General features: G+C 53.6%; 2 protein-coding genes across 9 annotated transcripts; both read left to right on the top strand.

Moving 5' to 3' along the window:
• The first annotated feature begins 2 nt into the window (after positions 1-2).
• Positions 3-14,575, top strand: E2F4 (E2F transcription factor 4). Of its 5 annotated transcripts, none has more exons than XR_015700665.1 (11): positions 10-216; positions 1,944-2,053; positions 2,606-2,767; positions 3,273-3,316; positions 6,105-6,166; positions 6,531-6,816; positions 7,889-8,080; positions 9,271-9,318; positions 11,892-11,936; positions 12,281-14,013; positions 14,093-14,575. XR_015700665.1 is itself a non-coding variant. In XM_087740301.1 (10 exons), exons 1-10 carry the CDS (start codon positions 70-72, stop codon positions 12,394-12,396), a joined length of 1,212 nt encoding a protein of 403 aa, XP_087596427.1. In that variant the 5' UTR covers positions 3-69; the 3' UTR covers positions 12,397-14,575. The 5 variants fall into 5 exon arrangements, 2 of the variants coding, with proteins under 2 accessions (XP_087596427.1, XP_087596425.1); XR_015700667.1 differs by having other exon boundaries at positions 14,096-14,575; XR_015700666.1 differs by having other exon boundaries at positions 14,114-14,575.
• Positions 14,571-23,837, top strand: ELMO3 (engulfment and cell motility 3). 4 transcript variants are annotated; one of them, XM_087740292.1, is made up of 20 exons: positions 14,571-15,018; positions 15,089-15,129; positions 15,249-15,321; positions 15,398-15,448; positions 15,913-16,082; positions 16,948-17,047; positions 17,152-17,303; positions 18,083-18,161; positions 18,709-18,759; positions 19,121-19,243; positions 19,409-19,540; positions 19,799-19,903; positions 20,398-20,506; positions 20,736-20,872; positions 20,982-21,145; positions 21,276-21,388; positions 21,646-21,750; positions 22,015-22,097; positions 22,363-22,443; positions 22,647-23,837. In XM_087740292.1, the coding sequence occupies exons 1-20, from the start codon at positions 14,941-14,943 to the stop codon at positions 22,857-22,859; spliced, it is 2,160 nt and encodes a 719-aa protein (XP_087596418.1). In that variant the 5' UTR covers positions 14,571-14,940; the 3' UTR covers positions 22,860-23,837. The 4 variants fall into 4 exon arrangements, 3 of the variants coding, with proteins under 3 accessions (XP_087596418.1, XP_087596417.1, XP_087596419.1); XM_087740291.1 differs by having other exon boundaries at positions 14,721-15,018; positions 22,363-22,507; XR_015700664.1 differs by lacking the exon at positions 22,015-22,097 and having other exon boundaries at positions 14,721-15,018; positions 22,363-22,507; positions 22,647-22,782.
• The last annotated feature ends 66 nt before the right edge of the window (positions 23,838-23,903 follow it).

Genomic DNA, 23,903 nt, shown 5'->3' on the forward strand with positions numbered 1-23,903 from the left:
CTCCCGTCGTGCCCCGCGGCCCGGAAGCGGAAGCGCGGCTGGACCGGAGCCGGCGGCCGCGGCGGGCAGATGGCGGAGTGCGGGCCGCAGCCCCCCGGGGGTGGGAGCGGGGCTGCGGGGGCGCCGAGCCGGCATGAGAAGAGCCTGGGTCTGCTGACCACCAAGTTCGTGTCGCTGCTGCAGGAGGCCAAGGACGGCGTGCTCGACCTCAAGCTGGTGCGGGTCTGCCGGCGGGGCGGTGAGGGCCCCCGGGGGTGGGCGCTGCGGGAGCTCCCGCCGCCGGCCGGGGCCCTTCTGCGGGGGGGGGGGGGCGAGCTCGGGCCTCCGGGGGCCGAAGCAGGTTTTGAGGGGGGAGTCGGGACACGGCAGCGCCCGGTACAGCGGGCGCAGGACAGGCAGGGTTCCGGGGGTCCCCGGGGTGCGGAGGGGCCAGCTCCCGCCGCCCCAACGTTCCCTCCCGCTGCTGCCTTCCCAGCAGTTCTCCCCACCCTCTCGGCCCGTCCCAGCGGCTCCGCTTTCCCCAGCAAAGAGGAGGCAGTGGAGCTTGCCTGACATTGCAGGCGTCGTGTGCTTCAGTGGGAACCCCGTCTGTCCGTCCCGTTCTCTGCTGCGTTCTTGTCCCACACCAAGGTGCTGCTTGATCACTGGCACCATAACGATCCGGCCCTGTAAAGCCTCTGAGACCTATAGAAACGGAGAGGCTGTTCCTCCCTACTGCGCTTTACAGCAGCAAGAGGAGTGTGGTCAGATTCATCTCTGCCAAAGGTTGTCCCCGATGCCTTTAGGCTCTGGAGAAGTGCCCTGTGAAAGAGCCTTCTTTCTGCATTTTGAAGAGCTTCACCTAGAGGAAGTAACTTTGTCTTTGTGGCGTGTACGGTACTTAAACCCAGGCCTTTTCTATAGGTGAAGTTCCTTTGCTCTGGTTTCTACAGCATACTGGTGGGTATGTGTGTGAGTGCGCTCTGACCCTTCGCAGGCAGCAGTCAAGTGCCAGAAAGCCCTGAAGATGCAAGAGCTGGAGGAGTCTCCTGTCTGTAGGCTTCCAGCCTCTCCTCTGCCAAATTGTCATCTCTTTGGATTTGGGCAATATTTTCCTGCTTAAAATGTCTGTTAAGTGGATTCGTGTTTGTTAGCGTGGTTTGAATGGTTGTGCGGTGTAGGGTCTCTGAAGTCCCAGTCCGTTACTGGTAGGTGAGAGGGAATGTCATTCCTCTGCTGACCTGCTCTGTCTGCGGTGCCGCTGACGTTGTTGGTCCTGGCTCTGCCAGTGCTGCACCCGTTAAACTCTTGCTGGTGGTAGGTTGCCACGCGGTAGTGGAAACAGGTGTATTGGTGCAGTGTGGTATGTCCTGAAACCTGGGGGGAGGAGAGTCGTGTGAGCAAGGCAGGGAGGTCCCAGGGCTGCTCAGGAGCTCCTCCCTTACAGCCATGCTCCCTCTCCTCCCAGCGTCGTGCCTTTCAAACAGAGGAATCTGCCTCTTGAAAAGGTGTTGATTCTCTACCAAGCGGCATCAGATCAGATTTAGAAAAGACCTTTTGAATGTTGACTTCGCTAAACTGGTGTCAGTCGCACAGATGGCTCTCTGCATTCCTCTTCCCATCCCCATTTTTTTACCCTGAAGGAATACTAGGCTGCCAGACTAGCGTATTCTTGTACTGCTTTGCTGCTGAGGAATGGTGATTTTTGGATCCACCGTGAGCAAGGTGGCTGGAATTTGGTTTGTGCTTAGTGAGGAGGTTGCTGGGTAAGAAAAGGAACGAAGGGGCAGTGGCTTCTTCTCATGGTCATAAGGACATTGAGAACACGGCTTTGTAATTTGAGGCGCTGGGACGAGAGAGGTATGAGATGGCGAGCAGAGTGCTTGGCCAGGAATTAATCTGACAGGCAGGAAGGAGTGAAACATGACTGAGAGTTTGGAGTTAAGTGTCTAACCTTTTTGCAGGCTGCGGATACCTTGGCTGTGCGACAGAAGCGACGGATCTACGATATCACGAATGTCCTGGAAGGCATCGGGTTGATTGAGAAGAAATCCAAGAACAGTATCCAGTGGAAGTGAGTGACAGAGCAGCTCTAAATCGTTCACAGGTCCCTTCTAGTCCCAGGTCCTGTCAGATGCGTGCCTTTTTCCTCTTCAGGCAAGCAGGGCTTCATGAGGCTGTTGTCTAAGTGACGCTGTGGTTAAAATGCCCTGCTCAGAGCAAGGTTCCTTGGTGGTCTGTGCATGCTTGTACTTCCCCCAGCTGGGCTATGCTGACAGTAGTAATGAGGAAAGCTGAAGTACGTATGGCGTGTCTCTTTTACAGCGGAGCTGTTATTTTGGTACAGACTAAGTATTTGCAACGCCTTGGGCTAGAAAAGATGCCTGTCATGGCACTGGAGATGAGGGAGAGCCCTTCCAGTCTGTGGGATGTAGGCAGATGTACCGAACGTTGCTGTGCTGGAAGGTGGGGATCTAGAGTGGGTACAGATGAGGCTTTCCAGGTGATCTGGCCTTGATGCATGACAGAGGTGGCAGTAAGGGAGGTGGCAACCTCTCTGAGAGGTTGGGGCTGGTCTGGGTGCCTCCAGAGGCTGATGCATGTCACTTCTTTCCACTTTGCGCAGAGGAGTGGGTCCTGGCTGCAACACACGTGAAATAGCTCACAAACTTATTGAGCTGAAGGCAGACATAGAGGACCTAGAGCAGCGGGAACAGGAGCTGGAGCAGCAGAAGATGTGGGTTCAGCAGAGCATCAAAAACGTTACAGAAGACGTGCAGAACAGTCGATATCCTTTGTGTGAACTGATTACTCTGTCTCCGTGTTCGCTTGCTGGCCTGGAAAGCAGAGACCTAAGGGCCCTGCTCAGGGCAGAGGGGTGGTGGTAACCTGTTGTTGCTGGAGGATCTGCACTGTGATGGTCAAGAGGCAGTGCCTGCCTTCGAAATTAAGGTAACTCTGTCCAGCCTGGGAACCAGCTTTCTCTGCGGTGCATGGCTTCTTGTCTGCCTTTTTGAAGTAAAAAACACTGTAATGTTTACCATGATGAGAAAAGTACTTCTCTCTGAGCCACAGGTGCCGCTTTCTTGAGTGCAGAGCTGCTCCTGTGGCTTGCCTATCGTAGGATGTCAGCTCTGACAAGCTTGCAGACCTTGCCTGCAGACCACTTCAGAGCATGGCATGGAGAGCCTTCTGGGAATGGCATTTCTTGTGCTCAGGAAGGAAACGCCAGGTGCCCTTTGAGTTCTCTGTCTGTGCAGGAAGCTGCAGCCTTTCTCCTTAACCTCGGAAACATTAGCGTATGTGACACATGAAGATATCTGCAAGTGCTTCACAGGTGAGGAAATGGTGCTCCATTGTAAAGATGTAACGCTGCAGTCCTATCAGTCTGTCCCAGCTGCTCTTCTTTCTCCAGGAATGAGGAGGCAGCGCACCATGGGCTGCCCAACATCATCAAGTTAAATGTAGTACAAGCTCTGATGCCATCCTGGGTTTGTGTACCACTAAGTTGTTGCTTTCTTGTCAACATCGGAGGGGGCAGGCCGTTTCTTTTCCTTGTGTTTAAAGGAACATAGCTGCTATTCCTAAGGAAGTCTTTTTGCTGGGTGTCACTATGTGGATGTATGTGTTATGTTAGAAGCTTTTGAGGACTTGGGTAGGCAATGTTCTAATAATAGGAAGCAAATTTTATTGCATGGCAGAAATCCGGGTGTAAGCAGGAAAACAATATTAAAAGTGATCCCTCAGCTGCATCATGCCCTCTACCAACAAGAATGCAAGGAGGAGGTAGCGAAGAGCAGGACAGAAGGGAATACGCTGCTTGCTGTGACCTCACTCCCTTGTGTACTGCCTTCCTAGAGCTGTGAGGTGCCATGTGTTCTGCCTCTGTGGGGCAAAAGTGAAGAAAACCCACAGGAGTCTCTGTTTCTTTTCTATTGCCAATTTTAATGATAGCTGTAGGACGAAAAAAAAAAATCCCCAGTGGCCAGCGTGCAGTACGGCACCCTGCAGTACATAAACTGTTCTCAGCTGTAGCGGTGTGGAGTCGCAGCTCCTTTCTGCTTCGGTGGACACCTGACCTCTCCTGACTCCGCGCAACCTGCATCTGCTGGCTTGCAGCAGGGGTTGAAGCTACTTATCCTGACCTCCCCCAGCCATGCCGAATCTCACCCTTGTCTGACTCTCTCCTCTCTTCCCAGCACTCTTCTCACCCTATACTTCATCAGCTCTTGTTTTTCATCTTTGCCTTTGTGTGCTTTCCGTGTTCACCAGACTTTATACTGCTTGAGTTCCTGCTGGTAACTTATGCATCACCACCCCCTTTGCGTTACTGTTTTTTCTGATTTAAGCTAGCACTTTTTGGGGGCAGGGATTGTGTTTTCAGTTTGACAGTGCTTGGGGCCAGATAACTCATAACAGTCTGGAAGAGTTTGGTGGAGACCAGCAGACAGCTTATTGCCTGGTTGATTGAGTGTTTTGCATTTTATTGCACCTGTTTTTTGTAAACGAGTTTGCATCTGAAGTCAGACCTCACCAAAATGCACAGAGAAGATTAGATCTTACTGAGGGCAGATCTGAATTCCTCACAGAACAGAGGCTTGATCCATGTTTTTCCATTGTCTGTTCAATGTGTGCCCAGTTTTGCTGTATGAATATGCTTTACGTCATTTTTTTTTTTCCTCCCTGAAGTGTCTGAGCCTTGCAGAGGTTCTTTGTTGGACCTCTTGGGTGCTTGAACTGTGGTGCAGGCTGAATTTCAGCTCCTGTTTTGTTTTGTTTTTCTGATTGACTGCTATTGAATTTGCTTTCTCAAAGTGAGTTAGGGCTTGAAGATTTCCATGCTTGGACTGTTGTCAAATATGGATTGATTATTTGGATTAATTTAAAAAAACATGAGAATGTGTTAGCTTTTAGTGACTGGGGAACATAATTTTCCCATCTGTTATGGTGATGCATTTTGCACTTGCAGAATCAAAAAGGAAGTGGAAGCACACTGTACACTGTTTTGTAGAAGTATTTGGGATGTAACTCCTATCAAGGGAGTTAGAAACACAGCACCTGTATTCTTGAAGCTAACAGGTCTTAAAGCTTGATTATGCATTTCTAATGTTTTTTAACAATATTTTTCTTCAACACATATTTGTTAAAGGAAGCCCCATCTTTTTGACAAATCCTGTGGTATTTTTAATCTCTGTACGTTTTGCTGATCTGACCTTTATTTGCCTGCCTGAAATTAAAGGATGTGCTCTTCTGCTGTCCACTCTCTCCCATCACTCTGGGGATCTTCTGTGTTAATTATCAAGTGAAGCTTAACACAGAATACTGGTGAAGTGTGAATACTAACCACACCAAAGCTTAAACATTCAAAGTGAAAGCTGCTAACTGCTCAGTCAGAAAATGTCTAATGTTCTACAGCACTGGTATTTCTCTGTTCACGTTTCTCTAAACCCAGATATGGAATGGAAGCTGCTCGCCTGTGACTGTTGTGTTATTAGGGGCACAGGTCTTAAGGAGCTGCAGCACTTGAAAACGAAAGATGCTGTCAGCCTGGCTCCCAGCCCTGTGTGTGCTGGGCTCTGTGCAGGGTCCAGTACAACTAACTCCGGGCGGCTCTCTTGCCAGTAGAGACTGGAGAATGTTGGTTTCGGGTATTGGTACTCCAGCATGAGGCTGCTGTGCTGCTGGCAGCCTGGCTCCTGAGCCTAGTTGGACACCATCTCTCCACTGGCAGTGCAGCTCTTTGAGTTGTGTGCTCTTTTGTTTATAATTCACATCTAAAAGCCTGTGACAACAGGATGAAGGATCCTTCCCTTAGGATTCAGATGTTCTTAAGAGTGAATTTAAGCCAGCCCTTCTGAGAGAAAGAAAGGTTAGTCCTGCTAAGGATGCTGCTAAAAAAACTGTAGGGTTGCTGTGGGAGAAACTTCACAGGTTCTGTGTGCCCTGGGCAGTTGGCACACTGGGAGCTGTATGATATGCTTAGCAACTGAGGTGGTTGTAAATGGCAATCCTCCACGGAAGGGAGCACAGGAGACAGGGAACTTTGAGGAGGGGCTCTTTGTCAGTGCTTAATTATCATCAGAATAGTTTGTGCCAGCTGAGTGCTGACCAGTCTGTTTTCACAGGAGACACCCTCCTTGCGATTCGAGCCCCATCAGGCACGCGTTTGGAGGTTCCCATCCCTGAGGTGAGTGATAAATGCATGGGCAGAGAGTAGGAGTGTCTGCGCACGTGCGTGTGTGTGTGTGTGTTGAGGTGGGGGTTGTTGCTGGATTGACCAAGCTGGGAGCTGGCAGTCAGGGGTTTGATAGAGTTGGAGCGACTGGCAACCCAAGGAAGGCTCTGGATATTAAATAATTGCCAGGAAACTCTGTTGTTTGGAAGTACATAAGCAATTGCACTAGGGGAGAAGATAGTCCTGGGAGTCAGGGGAATTGTGTGTGGAACCGTGCTGAACTGTCTGGACAGCATGTCTTGCCTCTGGGAAATTCCTGTTCTGTTTGAAAAGGGCATTTAATGTATGGTTGCGTTTTGCTTTTGACTTTTCTCAGGGCCTAAATGGGCAGAAGAAATATCAGATCCATCTGAAGAGCACAAGTGGTCCCATCGATGTTCTCTTAGTAAACAAAGATGCTTGGAGCTCTCCTCCTGTCGTACTACCTGTCCCTCCCCCTGAAGACCTCATTCAGTGCCAGGCAGTTGCACCCTCAAAACCGCAGATCGCACCACTCACCCACTTCCAGGAGGCATCCGTTCCCAGCAGCACCCAGCCCTCTACGCCGACACCTACCAGCACTCAGGACCATAGCCCTCCTGTGCAGAAAGCTGCAAGCACAGGTGAGAGGGAGGTTGCAGGAGGCAGAAACGGGATAGTGGCTGACAAAGGAGAGTACTTTCCTTGGCCTGGCTGGGGCTGGCACTGCTGGTTGTGCAGCATTGTCAGCTCCTGGCAAAGGGGCACCTCTGCCTTTGCTGCAGGGAGCCTTTACTTTTGTCTTGATTAGTGGGACTGGCTGTGTTAATGGAAATAAGACACTTGGCTTGAGGGGGTGGTGCCAGCCCGTAGGAGCAGTGGTGGGGGAAAGACTGATCACGCAGATACATTGATTAGTGGAAGTTTGTAAAAGGGCCTTTTTGAGTTTCAAGTTCAACTTTCAGTTTGAAAAAAGACTGTTAAAAATACTAGATTAGGTTGGTTGTGGCTTTGTCCAGCCAAATTTTGAAAGCCTCCAGCAGCGGAGATCCCCAGCTTCCTTGGTGAGCTCTTCCAGGACTGCAGCACCCTCTCAGTGAATTCCTTTTTCCTCATGTCTGGATCCTTTGATGTGCATCTCGTGCCTGTTACATCGTTCGGCACCACTGAGAAGTTCTTAATTTTTGTAACTGCCTTTCCGGTAGCTGCAAGCTGCTGTTAGATTGCCCTTAGACTTCTCTTTGCTTGACTGAACAAGCCCAGCTCCCTCCATCCCTCCTTGTAGGCCATGTGCCCTAGACCCCTCGCCAACTTGGTAGCCCTCAGCTGGATCTTCTCCACATCTTTCTTGAACTGGAGGATGGCCAAAGCTAGACATAGTATTCCAAGTGCAGCCTCAGCCCCAAGCAGGAGGATAGTAATTTCCCTTAGTGAGCTGGCCACGCTTCTTCTGGTGTAGATAACTACCTGGCTTGTATTAATTGCTGTGAGAGCATGGTCTTAGCTTATGTGCAGCCTGGCACCAACAAGACTGCTCTCCAGCAGAGCTGCAGCAGGACCTGGGAGTTTTTACTGGGTGAAAGCAAGAAGCCTTCTTCCTATGCAGCTGTCTGTGCTTGGCCAGCATGGCCAGTGAGGGTTGAGTCTGTGCTGCAGCTGCTTGCTTTGGGGCTGGAGGGAGATGACATTCCTGTGTGCGTCTGTGGCTCTTTCCAGAATGCAGCGTCTCAGCGGCAGAGTCCAAGAGCAGCGGCGACTTTGACCCCCTCAGCAATGCGCCTCCATCGGCCAGCCAGCCGGCCGGGTTAGATACCCAGCCGCTGCAGTCCTCTGCCTCGCTGGACAGCAGCTCCGTCCTACCCAGCCCCTCTACCTCCTTCGAGCCGATCAAGCCCGATCCCACAGGAAGTGAGTATGCGCCCTCGTTTTCACGTGTTGCTCCAAAAGCATGCTGCTTGGAGCGAGGGAAAGGCTTCTGGCCCTGGAGGAAGGAGCTGAACTCTGTTCTGCCTTTGCTGTCAGCCAGGCTCTGCAAGGGATGAGTAGGCATTTGCCTGTGAGGGTGCTGGGGAACTTGGTGAGTGTGACTGTGTTGTGTCTAGTGTCCTGACACTTTCTGTGACACCAGTACTAGAAAATCTGCAAGAGGCACTTGCATGACACACGTCTCTGCTGTTATAGGTAGGATTATTCCCTTTCAGTCCCTTCTGTAGTGCTAGGTCCAATTTTTGAGACTGCATGAAGCTATAGAATTTCCAGCCATCACTCAGAACACCTTCGTAACTCGTGGGGAGTTTTCCTTTATTAGGAGACCTCTTGTCTCTGTTTTCCTCCTCTACTCCGGAATACTTCATCTATCTTTAGTGATCTTGTGGTCTTAATGATCTCGCAGTGTATGTTTGGGGAGCTCCTTGATGTGCTTGGTGAGGTGAAATGGGCTTTAAAAAAGGAACATTTGAGCTTTATGCCAGGAAATGGCAGGTTGGCCCAAGGAGGGAAGAGCATCTTCTGGGTAAGACGCGCTGCTTTCATGTTTTGAAGCCTACCTTCGCTGCAGAAACTCTGTAGGATAGAGAGTTACGGTTAGAAGAGGAAATCTTGCCCAAATATAGCTCACGCAGTGCTTTTTTCACGCTTCTGCTGCTAGCATGTCTGAGAGAAGAGTGAACTGCCTGTCTTCATCTTGGAGTAGTCTTAATTGTGGAATTAGGCCTTTGGCGTGTGTACAGCTTACCATAGCCCAGTGGGCCTGTGCTGACTGTCTAAAGGCATGCCCTCATCCTACACAAGATAAATTGAGGTGCTGACGCCGTGTGAGGCTTACATTTACAGGCAATTACTGTAGAGCTGCTGACTGTGATAACACGTTCATGTCCCGGGGCTCCTACAGATCTATTTTAAAGTAGTCGAGCTTAAGTATTTTATTGCTTATCATTTCAGCAGAACTATGTGACGTGGGGTGTGGAAGCAGAATTTCTGGATGGCATAGAATGATTTGGGTGTGTAAGGAGTACAGTAGGACAGTAGGTGATTATGCTGTAAAGCATTTCAGACTCTTCATGTAATGATGCAAACCATTTGGTTTGTTGTATTTGCAGTACTGGAACTTCCCAAAGAGCTGTCAGAGATGTTTGATCCAACGAGAGGTATGTTCACTCCCTGACCACGGCTTTGTTCTGTGCCCATCTACCCACAGAAGTGGGACAGTTTGTTTTATTCTCTCCCTTTTGGATTATTTGGGGGATGTGGTTTTGTAAGGTGCTTGTGGTCGTTGGTGGCTGCTGGCTCTCTACTTGTAGTTAGGCACTCTTAAAACTACTGGTTTCTGTACGTATTTTTCTGTCTTCATGTTGCCAGCAACCTCTGTTAAGAGTTTGCCCTTCAGTGTGTAGATGAGGGCTTTTCCTTCCCCATGCCAGTGCTAATCTGTGCTCTGGCTTCCCATGCTCCTTCTCCAGCTTGTCTGCACACAAGAAAAATCCCTGTTAGTCTTGTTTCAGCTGTAGCCTGCCCGAGGCTAATCCAAGCAAATAATCTAGGGAGATAGTCTTCTGTCTTCAAAATATCCCTCTGTGGTTTTGGTGGTGCTAGTAATTTTGGAGCAGTAGGGGAGGGGATGCTGTTACTTGGGTTACAAGTTCTGCCTCTGCCCAAGGAATGCCTGGGTGTTGTTGCCTAATGGTGGGACAGACTCTGGGCTAAGGGCAGGAGAGGTGAAGGAATGTGGTCTAACATAAGCCTAAACTGGGGAACTCTTTATCTGCCCATTTATTTCCCTTCAGTGCTGGCAGAATAATTTCTAGCCCCGCAGCTAGGCAGAGCTGAGTACACACAAGCACTTTTGTGGTGGTGACAGGATATGTACAACAACAGTCCCTAGTTCCGTGCTCTGGCAGGCGCTTTGTGAAAGCGCTGTCTTTGTGTAAAAACCCCACGGTCCCAAATGCACGTGCGCAACCGTCTGCTCTGTGTGCTAGGAGCCCTGGGCTCCACCGTCGGCCTGGAGAACACCTTTCCTCCTTGCTCAGCACCCGCTGCTGTAGACAGTGGATAAAGTCTTGGTAATGACTGAATGCATCTGAAGAGTAAATTTGACTTTGCAATGTGAAACAAACTGAAACAAACAGCCCATGTAGAAGATCTAGCTTAACCCAAATTAACTCTACTATGGGACTAAGTGGACACTATTAAAAAGGAGATGTTTGCTGTCTACGGTAATGTATGTTGCTTTGTGGAGTGTTCTTCCCAATTTGGAGGGGGAAGGTAGAGATCCGGGAGCGAAGGACAAAACAGTCAACAGCTACAGAGGCAAAGCTCGGGACTGGAAAAAAGCAACACTACAGAGCTTGGAGAAAAATGGGCCTTGCAGTGTGCTCCGTGCGGCCCCTCTCATCTCTGTGTGATCCCAGTAATGTTGCCCTGGCATCGGCTGCTGCTTTAAGGCTATGCAGTTTAAGCTGCAAGAGCCCAGAGTTCTTCCTTAGTGTTTTGTATTGGAATTACTTTTTCTGTATGGTTTTCTCTCTCTTTTAAATGAGTGCTTAATAACTGCTTGTTTTAAACTCATATCCTGGAAAAATCCTGAATTTCAACATGCACATATGCACACCCTGCTATGTTACCAGCCCTGATCTAAGACTGCAGGTTCTGCATTTAATTACTATTTATTGAAGCTGGTATTAGTCCTGTCTAGTCACTTGATGTTGAAATTTGCTCATCTCATGGCACTGAATTAGACAGGTAGGTTCCTGTCCTCTAGGAAATAGTCTGCTGTGGATACATGTCTTGAAAAAGCCTATTTCAAGTGCGGGTAGTATCTCATCAACCAGTTAGACTGAGTTAGATATTCATGATCTTAACTTGGTAAAGTGAGAGGTATTCAGAAAGTTGTTTTCAAATGCTCAGCTTCTTAAAGAAAAGAGATGTACTTGCGCATGCTTTGCCTGGGTGCTTGTCTGTCTACCCTTCAAGTGCCTCATGAACCTACTAGCCAAGAGTAGCAATGCTGGAGGAAGGAATGACATTTCAGAGATAATTAATTTTTTTACAGTTTTGTGGGGGCAGTAGAGGGGAGAGCAGAGTTAATGGCCCATTCAGGAAGGATATGCAGAGTTCAGATGTTCATTCTCTTCGACAGCGGGTAGCCACCAAATCTGCCAGGGCATGTGGCTGCGATAGCCACAGCACAGCCATGGGGCAAGGGGACAAAATTAGGGGGACAAAGGACACAAATCTGGAGGAAACTGGAAGTTCATTAGTTCTACTGCTCCTGGAACAGCTCATTTGGCTTTTAATTTTCATCCCGTTAGCAAAGTTGGTGGGTAATTGAGGACTGTGACTATGGCAGGCTTTACCAGCTCAATTTCTGGTGCGTGTTGAAGAGTTTCCTTTGGAGGAGTTTGGGGCACCAGCTAGCGTGCCAGCGCAGGGGTAAGGCACAGCGCGTCACATGGAGACTGGCATATGGTTGAGCTAAAGCAGGCAGAAACCTCCTGCAGAATTTTTTGATGTTGCTTGAAATGTCTGACACCGATTTCCCTTTGCCCATGGCAGAAGGCCAAGGCCTCCTTTCGCCACTGCCTGCTGCACACGCTGCGCCTTAGCCAGAGAAGGGATAACAAGGGTGAGAGCCAGAAGAGGCTGGGAAGGGTGGGATACTGCACAGGAGCAGACCAGGAAAGCAGAGTGTGTTGCTTAACCATGCTTGTCTCTTCCCCAGAATGTATGAACTCTGAGCTGCTGGAAGAGCTGATGTCATCGGAAGGTGAGTCTTTGAGTCTCCCCCTCATGGTGTCGCCTTTCCAGGGGAGGAAGACCGTCTTGTGTGACTTTACCCAGCCGACAGTCTTGTGACTGCAGGCTCGCCCTCATTTTTTCTGGGCTCTGGACACAGACTCCGTTCTCACTGTCCTGCCAGTCCCTGAGAGAGGTGCGAGGACCAGGAGAGCCTGTCTCTTCCATATCGCAAAGCTGATTTGAAGCAAGCTCCAAGACTCTTGCTGTGAGGTGGCCTCCTCATGGCTCCGCAGCTCAGCGCCCATTGGCAGCTCTTGGCTAGGTGTGGGAGTGCCGAGTTTTGTAACCAACTGTAGGATTCTCTTTCCCCAGTGTTTGCTCCCTTGCTCCGCCTCTCCCCTCCACCTGGAGATCATGACTACATCTATAACCTTGATGAGAGCGAAGGCGTCTGTGACCTCTTTGATGTGCCTGTCCTCAACCTCTGACTTCTCAGCGCGGCTGTGAGCCTTGCAAACACAGACCGTTTTGTAACTCTTTGGAAAGTGTCTATTTTTGGATTCCTTTTGTGCTAGAGCTCAATGAGTGAGCGATTCAGAGATGCTCTCATATGGACTCAGAACCAAGAGATGTGGACTTGCAGGCCGGGAGCCTCCCCGTAACTTCTTCCTCTTCCTCTGTTGCACGTGCAACTCGTGTCGCCACATCTCTCTCTCCACTGGATCCTGGGCCTCACTTCAAAGGGTCTGTGTTTTGAGTGTTCCCAGTTCACCCGTAGAGTTTGCCCATGTGCCTCTCCGAGCTTCCTCAAATCTGCATGCCTTGGTTTTTCCTGCACTCCTAGAGGCACTTTGCACCTCCTAGGTACCAGCTGCTACAAGGAGCCCTAATATCGTGGTCAGTTCACAAGCCCGGAGGTAGTTAGCTAGATTTTTCAATGTGAGCAGTTCAGACTGGGGTGGTTATATTTCTGAATGACAACAAGGGGAAAAAAAAAAAAAATATGGCACCAAAGTGTCCATTTCTTCCAGTGACTCCACACCAAGCTACTATGTTTTACAAGAAAAAGCACTTTTTTTAGCCAGCTGTGCCTCCTAGTGGGACTCAGGAATTGAGCATTCCTAGTAGGACCCAGGAGCTGAGTCTTTCCCTGCTTGTGCATCAGCAAGAGTGCTGGTTCTGCATTCACCAGTCTGCTGATGGGTGAGCCCGGGGGTTCCAGCTCCTTGTACAGCAGCTGTGCTGTTTTTACAGGGCTAAAGCATAGGTGCCAGTATGTTTTTATTTTTGTTTTAATTTTTATCTGTTTTTGCCTGAGTGAAGAGATGTTTGAAAGGATAAGACTGCTCCAGCTGGTGCCTGTAAGGTACTCCAGGTACGTCAGAGCCTGCTCATATTTGCAAATAGCTGTCTTCTCCAACCATTGCACTTGAGCCTTCAACTGTCTAAAAGGCGACCAAGCAGGAACAACTCAGTAGTACTTCACCGTGACAAGTTATGTAGGTGTTGTCAAAATAGTGCTTTTTTTCCCCCCTTTTTCTCTCTTAGAATCTGCTCAGGATCAGGCTTTCTGTATATTTGAATTTGCTCCTCTAGTGTCCATACCCACACTCCCAATTCCTGATCCTGTGGGCAGGTCGCTACCTAGTGTGATGCTTTCTCCGCATCATTTCTCCGCAAGATTTTCGTCATTGCTTTGTAATGGAAGGTCTGCTGTTGGGTTCGTTATGATGATCAGGTGGTACCGGTCTTGGACCCTGGTGCATTTTAGTTGAAGTAAAACATCCTGATGGATTTGTGTTGTATTTTGCAAGACCCAGCTTTGGTTTTTGGTCAGATCCTGTATTTGAGTGTCTTCAGTTTTGCACATCTTCCTGCCGATGTGGTGGTAGCAGCTGTCCTGCCTTTCCTGCTCCACAAACTGCTGAAGAGAGAGCCAGGCCCGGAGCATGGCTGGCCATAGCAGAGAGGTAGCTTGCAGCCATCCACATAACCAGCTGATGTTTAACTTCTCCGCTTACCTGCTCACCACCTGTGAACCACACAACCAGCTGGAGCACCAGCAATAAGGGATGTGAAGTCTTCAATTCTTGGAGCCCGCAGAGGTGAGAAGAGTATATGCTTGGGACCTGCGTCCCTGAGGTGGCTCCTTGGGCCATCCTATTCTGTATGGGACTCCTCCAGAAGAGCTGTTCCTCTCTGCAGCCCTGAAGCACCCACATCCTCTTGGGAAAAGCGTGAAGAATTCAGGAGGAACAACGGGATGCCCTAGTTTGGGCAGCTGCTGCTGGCGAGACAGCCGTGGCATGGGACCCCGCCGGGGGGTGAGCTTCTAGCCCGCATGCAGCCAGTCCCTGAACCTTCCCCCCGTCGCATGGAAGCTGACCGGCACCCTCGGTCCTGCGCGTGCGTTAGCTAGCCTCCGTGGCTTTGGTGTAGCTCGAGCTCTCCGTGTACTGCCTGGCCCTCGCCCTCCTTCCAAGTGTTTGTGTTTGACACCAGTTAGACAACCTTTGGAAAAGGATACCTAGAGAAAAATTTACAGTCGCAAATGAACTTTTGATTCATATATAAAGATTATTTTTATACTTTTTTTGCAAGGAAAGGAAATTGCCTGTAATATTTGTACAGTGTTCTCTGACGTGAATAAACAAAAAACTTTCCAGAGTTTCCCCCCCTGCCTCGGCCTGTGCCTCACCTCTGCTGGGCCCGGAGGGACGGGGCGCCCCGAAGAGCGGGGTGCCGGCCGTGCCCCTCACCCACGGGCGGGGCCCGGCCCTTTCCCGGCGGGAGGCCCCGTCCTTGCCGCGGAGGTGGGTCCTGCCGAACCCGCGTCAGCTCAGGTGAGGGGGCCGGGCCGGGCCGGGCCGGGCCTGCTCGGGGCTGGATCTGGCACCGCCATCGAGACCGGTGGCGGCAGCAGGGCCTCGGGGCCGGCGTCAGGGGCCCTCCGGGAGGCGGCGGCGACCCGGAACTGCGGGGCGGCGGGGCGGGGAGCCGTGCCGAGCCGTGACGGTGCCGCCGCGGGAGCCATGCCGCCGCCCAAGGACGTGGTGAAGATCGCCATCCAGATGGTGGGAGCCATCCCGCAGCTCATCGAGCTCCAGCAGGTACTGCCCGGCACCCCCCCGCCCCCCCGGGACCCCTGACCCCAGCTCATGGCCGCCCTCTCCCTTGCAGACCAAGCCCCTTGCCTCGGTGCTCAAGGACGTCTGCGATGCGTGAGTACTGCACCCGCCACCCGCCGCCGGGTTGTGACAGCCTGTGACTGGGCTGCCGCTGGCCCGGTGGCGACCGGCACTAGCCGTACGGCGCTGTGACCGGCTGCCCGTCGCCGCAGGTGGAGCCTGCCCAACGCGGAGCGCTATGCCCTGCAGTATGCAGACGGGCGGCAGACCTACATCACCGAGTCGGTGAGACATCCCCCGACCTCTCCCCGGCCCTGCCGGCACAGTGCTTGCAAGCTCACCGGTTCCTTTCTTCTTACAGAACCGCGGGGAGATTAAGAACGGGAGCATTTTACGACTGACCACCTCCCCGGTACATCCCTCTGTCCCCCCGTCTCCTTCTCCGCCACGTGCTCTGGTGGGATGTCCCCCTGCGATGGGGCGATGCGGTGCTCCAAGCCCTCTGCTGCTGCCTCGCTCAGCCACTTCTGGCTCGTGACGGCTCCTCTCGGTGCCTCAGATCCATCAGACCTGTCTCAACCTTCATTCTCCCTTGGCAGAGCTTGGGGGAGTTTGAAGAGACGCTAGTCTTCTTGAGATGCTTTGGACGCATGGGCCAACTCATCAAGCGTTCCTAGCATCGTGCCAGCTTGACCTCCTTCCTCAGCTCCTGCTGGTCTCTGCTCTGATGGCTCTTTCTCTCAGTCCAGCTCCTCACTGGGGCTGCTCTAAGCTGAGCCTCCTTCCAAAACTTGTGCTTAAGCTTTTCCAGCCTTCTCCAAGCTTCTCACTGTCTTTCGATGAGCCCCTTTGGCTTGATTCTTTCCTTCCTGGTAGGACCAAGAAGCAGAGAGGTTGTACAGCGGGATCCAGAGCAACAACTCAGATGTGAAGACTGACTCGCTGAAGAAGCTTGCAAGCCTCTCCCAAGATGTTACCTTTGCTCAGGAGTTTATCAACAGGAATGGCTTGAAACAAATCTTCTATATTGTGGAAGAAGGGAATGAGTGAGTATCAGGAGAGGACTTTCCTTGCAGTTCTTGACTTTTCTTCACCCTTGCTAATGCTGTATGAGCTCCAAGCCAGGTGTTGGAGTGGACTTGGTTCATGTTCCTGGCTTGTTGATCCCTGTGCTGCAGCACAAAGGGCAGCGCTGGCAGCAGGGTGCTTGGCTCTGCAGGCTCCTTACCTGCAGGTATGTGGCTATGTCCCCACACGCTGGCAGCTGGGGGAAGGTCCCCAGGGGTCTGTGGACCTGACTCCTTGTGCATGTGCCCAGACTTTAACCTCCCATCCCTTCACTGGCTGGGTCATGTGCAGTCCCATGGATTTTGCTGCCAGGAGACCTCCTGTGATGATCGTAGCCTCTGCTGCTGCTCATTCCTGCCACCCCAAATAATCCCTCTGCCATGAGGTTTTAGCTGCAAGAGGTCTGCAGGCAGCTCAGGAAAACCCTGGTTGCCAAACTAGTGCCTGCCTGACTCTTTCAGGATGTGATGGTGCATCTCCTCTGAGCTCCTATCTCACAGAGGATGCGGAGCCCAAAACCAGGCAGCCCAGTGGGTGTTTCTTGGAAGTAGGGGGAGGGATTTGGGGTGGCTTGGCTTTCCCAAGGGCTGGTCTGCAGTGATCTTTGTACTGTGCAGCTTTCCAGAAACTGTTGAACTTCCCCTGCCTTGACTTCCTGGGATGACTAAGCAAGAGTCCGATTTCTTACCCAACAGTCTCTCTTTCCTTTCTTCTGCTCACTGCTGTCTGCCTTTCTAGTTATTTTTAACATACCCACCAACATGCAGCTGTACTCCTGCCTTATGGTGGTGACTGCTGAGTATCTGGACCCACTTTACTGCGTTTGCTCATCTGTTCCTCCAGTACAGGGGAGATGCTAGCTCATGCCCTGAAGGCCTTCATGGAGCTGATGGAGCATGATTTTGTTTCCTGGGAGACTCTTAGTGCAGCCTTCATCAAGAAGGTAAGCACCTGCTGCAGGTTCCCCAGCCTGTGCCCTTGGGATTCCTTGTTGTCCTCATCACCCAGGCTCAGCCTGCTGTCAACGGATGGTTTTGTGTCTCGTAGATAGTGAGTTACGTCAATATGAACGCAGTGGATGCATCTGTCCAGCAGCTCTCTTTGTCTATCTTGGAGAACATGGTACCTGCCAGTCGCCTCCTCTTTGAGCTAGTCAAAAAAGAAGTGACATTGGATCGTCTTCTCACCCACCTGCAGGTGTAAGTGGAGAGGCCAGAGCACCGTTCGCCCCCATCCCAAAGCTGGTGGAGATGAAGCGGTGGAGGGATTTTTCCGAGTGTTGCTGATTATCCCTGGCACAATGTTGTATTGTACCTTCCTAAACAATTTGCGGGTGGGCAGCCTGTCCTGTCCCCACTGCTGGGGGAGGGATGGACTGTCCTGGAAACCATCCTATTTCCAGGTCAGATTCCTTCATTCATGACCCGTTTCATTCAGGTATTTTGGTTCTTGAGCTGACGTGCCGTTTTTGTGGTGTTGGCTCTTCCTTCCCTTTCCCTGGTGTATTTAGGAGTGTATTCCCTGCAACTTGGGGTGCTGTACTGAAGAAACAGAGTTTGTTAAAGCCCTCAGCTAAGGCGGGTTTTGCACTCCCACATCTGCCTCATACCTTTGCATCTCTCCAGTTTGGAGGTTTTTCTTTCTAGAAAATGGAGAGGCTTGTGCCCAGGGCTCCTGCCAGGCAGGAATCTGCTGTTCACCCTGGGTTTTCCTGCAGCTCCAAAATGCTGCACCCACGGGTGTGTGCAGAGCAATATCTGACCCATCCGTGGGTGCTCTGCAGTCACAGCTGTGGGGACCATCTCACCCCCGGTCCCGCTGTCACCAGCTGCCCACTCATGGCTCTCGCCTCTCTGGGTCCCCCAGCTCCACGCAGTGGGGTCCAGCAGTGAAGGGGGGAGAGGACTCTGCTTTGGGGAAGGCAAGACCATCCTCAGAGCTGGTGACTCTCCACATCCTCATCATCCTCCTTCTACAGGACAAACGCCCAGCTGCAGCTGAAGGCGATGGCCCTGCTCATTGCACTGCTGCTGGCTGCAACTGACGCTGAGCGGCGGGTAAGGGGCTGCTCTCTGCTCACGGAGTAGTTTTAGGGGGATGCAAGATCACAAATGACAGGAGAAGTATCGCAGCTGGTGGTGGCACGGTGACCGTGATGGCCTAGACCCAGCGCGTGGCACCTCTGGGCCATCACGGCTGGGCCCTCCTGTGATGGGGGCTTGGGCAGCTGGGTCCTCCACTGTAGTGTTTGTGTTCTTTGGGATGGCGGGGCTGCAAGAGGTGCCTGGAGATGTTTCCCGTCAGTGTCCTCACTCTGCCTGTTCTTGACTGACACAACCTGTCCTGGCAGCCTGGTGGGGCAGGATCTGTTTGAGCCCCATTGGGGTGGGCTAGTCCTGGCTGCCAGGGCAGTGGAAGCTGGGGGCAGGTCTCCTGCTCACCAGTGTCACTTCTGAGACTGCCGGTTCTTTTCTGTCCCCAGCCTGCTGGTGGCCCAAAGCCAGGCATAGTGGGGAAGCGGATCTGCAGAGGGAACACCGGCTTTTTTTGGGAAATGGTGGTGTGCTGAGCTGGGGAACATCTCACAGCCTCTTCCCTTTCTAGGACATCATGGACTACCTGAGGGAGAAGAACATCAGGCAGTTTATCCACAAGGTGAGGAGCTGGGGTCATGCAAGAGTCTGCTCTGTGCTTCATCCTCTGTCCTTCCTCCCCAGCCCCTGCCCCCTCAGGCCCTGCCTTCGGTGACCGTGCCTGGCTGGGTTGCCTGCATGCCACACACCCCTTCCTTGGTGCCTCCTGTGGGTGTTGCCATGCTGGCAACGTGCCCAGGGTTGCACCCCCAGCTGCCTGCGGTTCGGCACACCCAGCTCTCGCCCAACCCCAAGGGGAGCTGCCTGCTTCCTAAGGCCCCTTCAAACAGCAGGACCTGCTGGGCTGTGGCTGTTTTGCCCTGGACTTGGAGGAACGAGGAGCAGCAGCCTGGGGGAACCTGCTCACTCGTTGTCTCCTGTAGAACATCATCCACAGCTCTGAGCCACTGGGGGACGAGATGGCCCATTACCTGTACGTGCTGCAGTCCATCAGCCTCAACCTGTGCGAGCGCCGCATGAGGACCTCCATGGATCCCTACTCACAGGTCTGGGAGCACTCTCCTTGTGAGAATGGCCCTGCTCTCTTCCACCTGATATGAAGGTTCACCTTTGGGTGAACCCAGCACATTTGATTTCATTGTTGGTTTGTCCTGGGAGAACCTGCTTGCATGGGGCTCACTGGCATCCCCTTCTCTCCGCTCTCCCTCCAGGAACAGCGGGAGCTCCTCCAGTCTCTGCGCCAAACTGCCTTTGAGTCGGAGAGCGAGGCACCTGCCAGCAACTTCAGCACTGAGCGCCGGCGATCCCTGTGTGCCAAGGAGTTCCGCAAGCTGGGCTTCATGGTGTGTCCCTCCCCAGCCCCACGCTGGCTCTGCCACCCGGCATTGGTGGCACCTTCTGATGGCTCCCCTAAGGCTGGTGTCCCTGTTGATCCTGATGGGCCACCAGGCAGTACTTCTTGTCCCTTGGCACCGCTAAACAGCGAGTGCTGCAGAGCTGCCGGGACTCAAAAGGCAAACCCCATGGCTGCATCAGGAGGACTCTGCTGCTCAGAGAAGAAAGCAGCAGTTGCTAAATTGCATCCTTTTGTGTCCTCCTAGAACAACAGCAACCCAGCTGAGGACCTCCGCCGTGCCCCGCCGGGACTCCTTGCCCTTGATAACATGGTGTATTTCTCCAGGCACACCCCCAACGCCTACAGCAGGGTGCGTGCTCTCTCCCAGAGAACTCCCTGGCAGAGAGGTGGTGGTGGATCTCCACCTTCTTTTCCTTTCCCTGTAACCTGTCCTTGGCCAAACCCAGGCGAGGACTTGCCTTTTGGGCAAGTGTCCTACTGTTGCCCTGTCTCAGATGGAGCCAAGTCCTCCCTGTGGGCAGGAGCAGCCATTTGAGGCCGGTGGCACTGAAGGATCCCCATAATTTTTAGTGTTTTGCCCACAGCTTGGCTTCCAGGCCTTGTTCATGTCTGAGCAAATCAGGGCGATTTGGGCAAAACCAGCCAGTGGCTGCAGAGCATTAGCCACTCTGACCTGCTGTGCCTGTGGTCAGCTCCTGCACTGCTGCAGGGGAAGAAGGAGCCTGGGTCTGGTTTTTGGGGAGAGCGAATTACTTCTGTTAGGGATGGCTCAACTGGGAGGGCAACAGCTCACCCTCCGAGTCCATGGCCCATTTAACACAAGGCAACGACCCTCTCCTCCAGTTTGTCCTCGAGAACAGCAGCCGGGAAGACAAACATGAATGCCCCTTCGCTCGAAGCAGCATCCAGCTCACCCTGATCCTCTGCGAGATCCTGCATGTTGGAGAGCCATGTACGTGTGTGCCCTGGCTTGCCCTTCTCCCTGCCCTGCTGCCTGCCGGCTGGCAGGAGCAGAGACAAGCTGCCAGGGCAGGGGGCTGCGAACGTGGGGCCACCAGGCTCTGGTGTGACCGACAGCAGGGGAAGGGGAGGTAGGGATGGGAAATGTCCAGGTTCTCCTGGATACTGAAATTCTCTGGAAAAATGGGCAGCTGGCATCATCTCTGTCCTTCTCGCTGCAGGCTCGGAGACGGCTCAGGCCTTTTACCCTATGTTCTTCGGGCAGGATCATTTCTTTGAAGAGCTCTTCTGCATCTGCATCCAGCTGGTGAACAAGACCTGGAAGGAGATGCGCGCTACCCAGGAGGACTTTGACAAGGTGTGAGGAGATGCTGGGGCCCCAGAAGGGAGCTGGGGCCATGGGCTGTGCACAAACTCAGGGGCTCTGGGGAGCGTCACCATGGGGGGTGACGTCCTGGGCCCTGCAGGTGCTGCAGGTGGTGCGGGAGCAGATCACCAGGACCCTGTCCCTCAAGCCCACCTCCCTGGAGCTATTCAAGACCAGAGTGAACGCGTTGAACTACAGCGAGATCCTGAAGCTGCGGCAGACGGAGCGGCTGCATCAGGAGGAGACGCTGGCTGTGCCTGTGCTGTGAGTGGGCTGCAGGCAGGGAGCCGGAGCTGCAATGGGGAGCCGTGGGGAGGGATGCCGTGGGGCTCGGGGAGGTCAGCAAGCATCTGCTGAAGTGGCCATGCTCCTCTTCTGCTGGCTGTTGCCCCAGGGAGTTGCGCAAGAGGCTGAAGCCGGAGCTCCTGGAGCTGGTCCGACAGCAGCGCCTGCTGCACCTCTGTGAGGGCACCCTCTTCCGCAAGATCAGCAGCCGCCGCAGGCAGGGTGAGTGCCAGCCCTCTGCTCCTGGGTGGGGGTCCCGGGAGCGGGGCAGAGGCTTGTCCCCACGTACCCTGCCATCGAGGAAGTCGCAGTTAATCTGCGGGGAGTAGCATGCCTGGCTCCCTGGATGGCTGGCGTGGGCTAACCCACGGGGTGGGACCAAGGTGGGGTGTGCTGGTGAGGGGGCAGCTCCATCCACCCGGAGAAGGGGACCTCAGTGCGGGGAGGCTGAGCATTTCCTGATGACCCTTTTGCTGCAGACAAGCTCTGGTACTGCCGCCTGTCACCCAACCACAAGGTCCTGCACTATGGGGACGTGGAGGAGGGGGTGCACTCTCCCCCCATCGAGAGCCTGCCAGAGAAAAGTAGGTGATGGGGAGAAAGAGAGGGTGGGAAGGAGGGAGGGGAGCCCTCTGCCCACCCCAGCTTTGACGGGCTGGGGATGCCTTAAGGTGGGAATTGCCCGTGCCTGGCTGCCATGCACCTGGCCCAGTGCCTGCTGGTTGTGGATGGCTCTGAGCCTCCACTCCCAGGCTCTCAGCCCTGACGCTCGGGCTCTGCTGGGCTCTGAGCGCCAAGGACCTGGGGGAGAGGAGAGTGGGTGCTCACAGCTCCTCCACTTGCCCCAGTTCCTGTGGCGGACATGAAGATGCTGCTTGTGGGGAAGGAGTGTCCGCACACGAAGGAGAAGAGCTCCGGCAAGCAGAACAAGGTCAGCGCCTCCCACCCTGCCTTGCACAGGGGGCCCAGCATGCTCCCCTCCCCAGCTGCTGATGGTTTTTGGTGGTGGGTAGATGGTGGCAGGTCAGGTGGTTTCATGGATGGTGGCAGGTTTTTGACGTGGCTTGAGACTGGAGACCTCTTGGGTCTTCTGGGGTACAGAGGAGGAGGCTGGGAGGCAGCTTCTGCTCTGAACCCTGCCGGGGCTGGAGAGAGTCCAGCTGAGAAGCCAGCTACCCCCTGTGCTGTCCCCACAGGATGTCCTGGAGCTGGCGTTCTCCATCGTGTACGACATGGAGGAATACTGCCTCAACTTTATTGCCCCCACCCGCTATGAGGTGAGCTCCAAGGGCCTGCTGGGGAGGCCCACTGCAGCCAGATGTCCTTGCCAGGGGACAGCAGGTGGGGAAGGGAGTCGCGCATGCCCCCCCCCAGCCCACCCTCCTGGGCTTCCCTGGGGTGGGAGCCACAGCGCAGGGAGAGGTGGGCTCTCCGGCTGCCCAGGGCTGGTGCCAGAGACGCCCGTGCTCTGCTTCTCCAGTTCTGCCTCTGGACGGATGGGCTGAACGTGCTCCTGGGCAAGGAGATGACGAGCGAGCGAACGCAGACGGACCTCGATGTCCTGCTGTCCATGGAGCTCAAGCTGCGGCTCCTGGACCTGGAGAACATCAGCATCCCCGACACCCCCCCTCCCATCCCAAAGCCCCCCAGCAACTTAAACTTCTGCTATGACTTCCACCACACAGAGCAGTGAGGTCCTCCCTGTGCCCCTCCCCCTGCTACACCCCCCAGAATCAAACCCCTTCCTTCAGGCTCTGTCCTCCACCTCCTGCCCAAAGGGATGAGCCCAGGTGCTGCCTGCACCTTGCCCATTCCCGGGCAAACTGCCCACCCTTCCCTGCCTGTGTCCTGCCCTCCTGCGAGAGCGTGGGGCTGAGCCACTGAGTGTAAGGCTCCTGTTCAAGGGGGGGTGACCCAACTGCTTTGCCCCCCTGCCATGGGCAGGTGAGACAAAATACTTTCCAGACAGCTGAACCTCTCTGTGGTGGCGCTGACCCCCACACACCCCAGACAGGCTTTGGGCAGAGAGGGCAAGGATGCGGGCAGGAATAAAGGTACAGGCAGCCCTGGGACAGCTGGAGGGGGGGCAGCACTACAAAGGTACGAATCTGCACTGCCTGGCTCTCCCCATCAGCATAGGGGATGCTTTCTGGCCAAGAAAGCGGTTAGAAAAAGGATAAACCACCCTTTCTGCTCAGTGTGGTGAGCAGACGGCATCTCCAGAGCACGGTGTGCCTGCCCCGTCAGGCCCATGCTGCACTGAAACATTTTTCTGCTGATTCTTGTGCACTCCCACTCCTGGAAGGGGGGTGTTTAGGCTACAAGCCCCTTCTCCTAGCACCATTTCAGTTAGGCAGGGGCTTGCTACCGCCGTGCCTCATGTGAGGAGGAGACCCCGGTCTGCCCTTGCTACCCGGCGCTTGTGCCAGTCCTGGTGCCTTCCCCCACCCCAGGTGGGTACTTGCACACTTCAGCTGTGCTGCTGCACTACTGCACCACAAGCTACCTCCTCCCAGCCCCCACAGCTCCCACCCTGGTGCCCCGCACCTCCTTGTGCCTCTACAGCTTCTCCATCGGGTGTAGCCTGTGACTGCAGCCACAGGTCGCCGGGGATCTGACCCTGCCTCTGTCTCCTGCATACTGGGACAATAAACACTTGTGGAGAACCTGAGGATGTGTCCTTTCCAAAGGTTTGGGGAAGGGGCCAAAGTAGACAAGGCTGGGACTGTGCTGCAGC

This window comes from Nipponia nippon, unplaced genomic scaffold, assembly GCF_047370975.1.
Source record: "Nipponia nippon isolate SJK-2023a ecotype South Korea unplaced genomic scaffold, ASM4737097v1 scaffold_7, whole genome shotgun sequence".
Taxonomy (NCBI): Eukaryota; Metazoa; Chordata; class Aves; order Pelecaniformes; family Threskiornithidae; genus Nipponia; species Nipponia nippon.

Bases quoted from the DNA above. Each gene is read 5' to 3' on its own strand.
- E2F4 (XM_087740301.1), top strand. From the start codon at position 70: ATGGCGGAGTGCGGGCCGCAGCCCCCCGGGGGTGGGAGCGGGGCTGCG. The intron at 217-1,943 runs GTGCGGGTCTGC...ACCTTTTTGCAG, and splicing joins GCGTGCTCGACCTCAAGCTG to GCTGCGGATACCTTGGCTGT. The intron at 11,937-12,280 runs GTGAGTCTTTGA...CTCTTTCCCCAG, and splicing joins AGAGCTGATGTCATCGGAAG to TGTTTGCTCCCTTGCTCCGC.
- ELMO3 (XM_087740291.1), top strand. From the start codon at position 14,941: ATGCCGCCGCCCAAGGACGTGGTGAAGATCGCCATCCAGATGGTGGGA. The intron at 16,083-16,947 runs GTGAGTATCAGG...CTGTTCCTCCAG, and splicing joins ATTGTGGAAGAAGGGAATGA to TACAGGGGAGATGCTAGCTC. The intron at 21,751-22,014 runs GTAGGTGATGGG...CACTTGCCCCAG, and splicing joins CGAGAGCCTGCCAGAGAAAA to TTCCTGTGGCGGACATGAAG.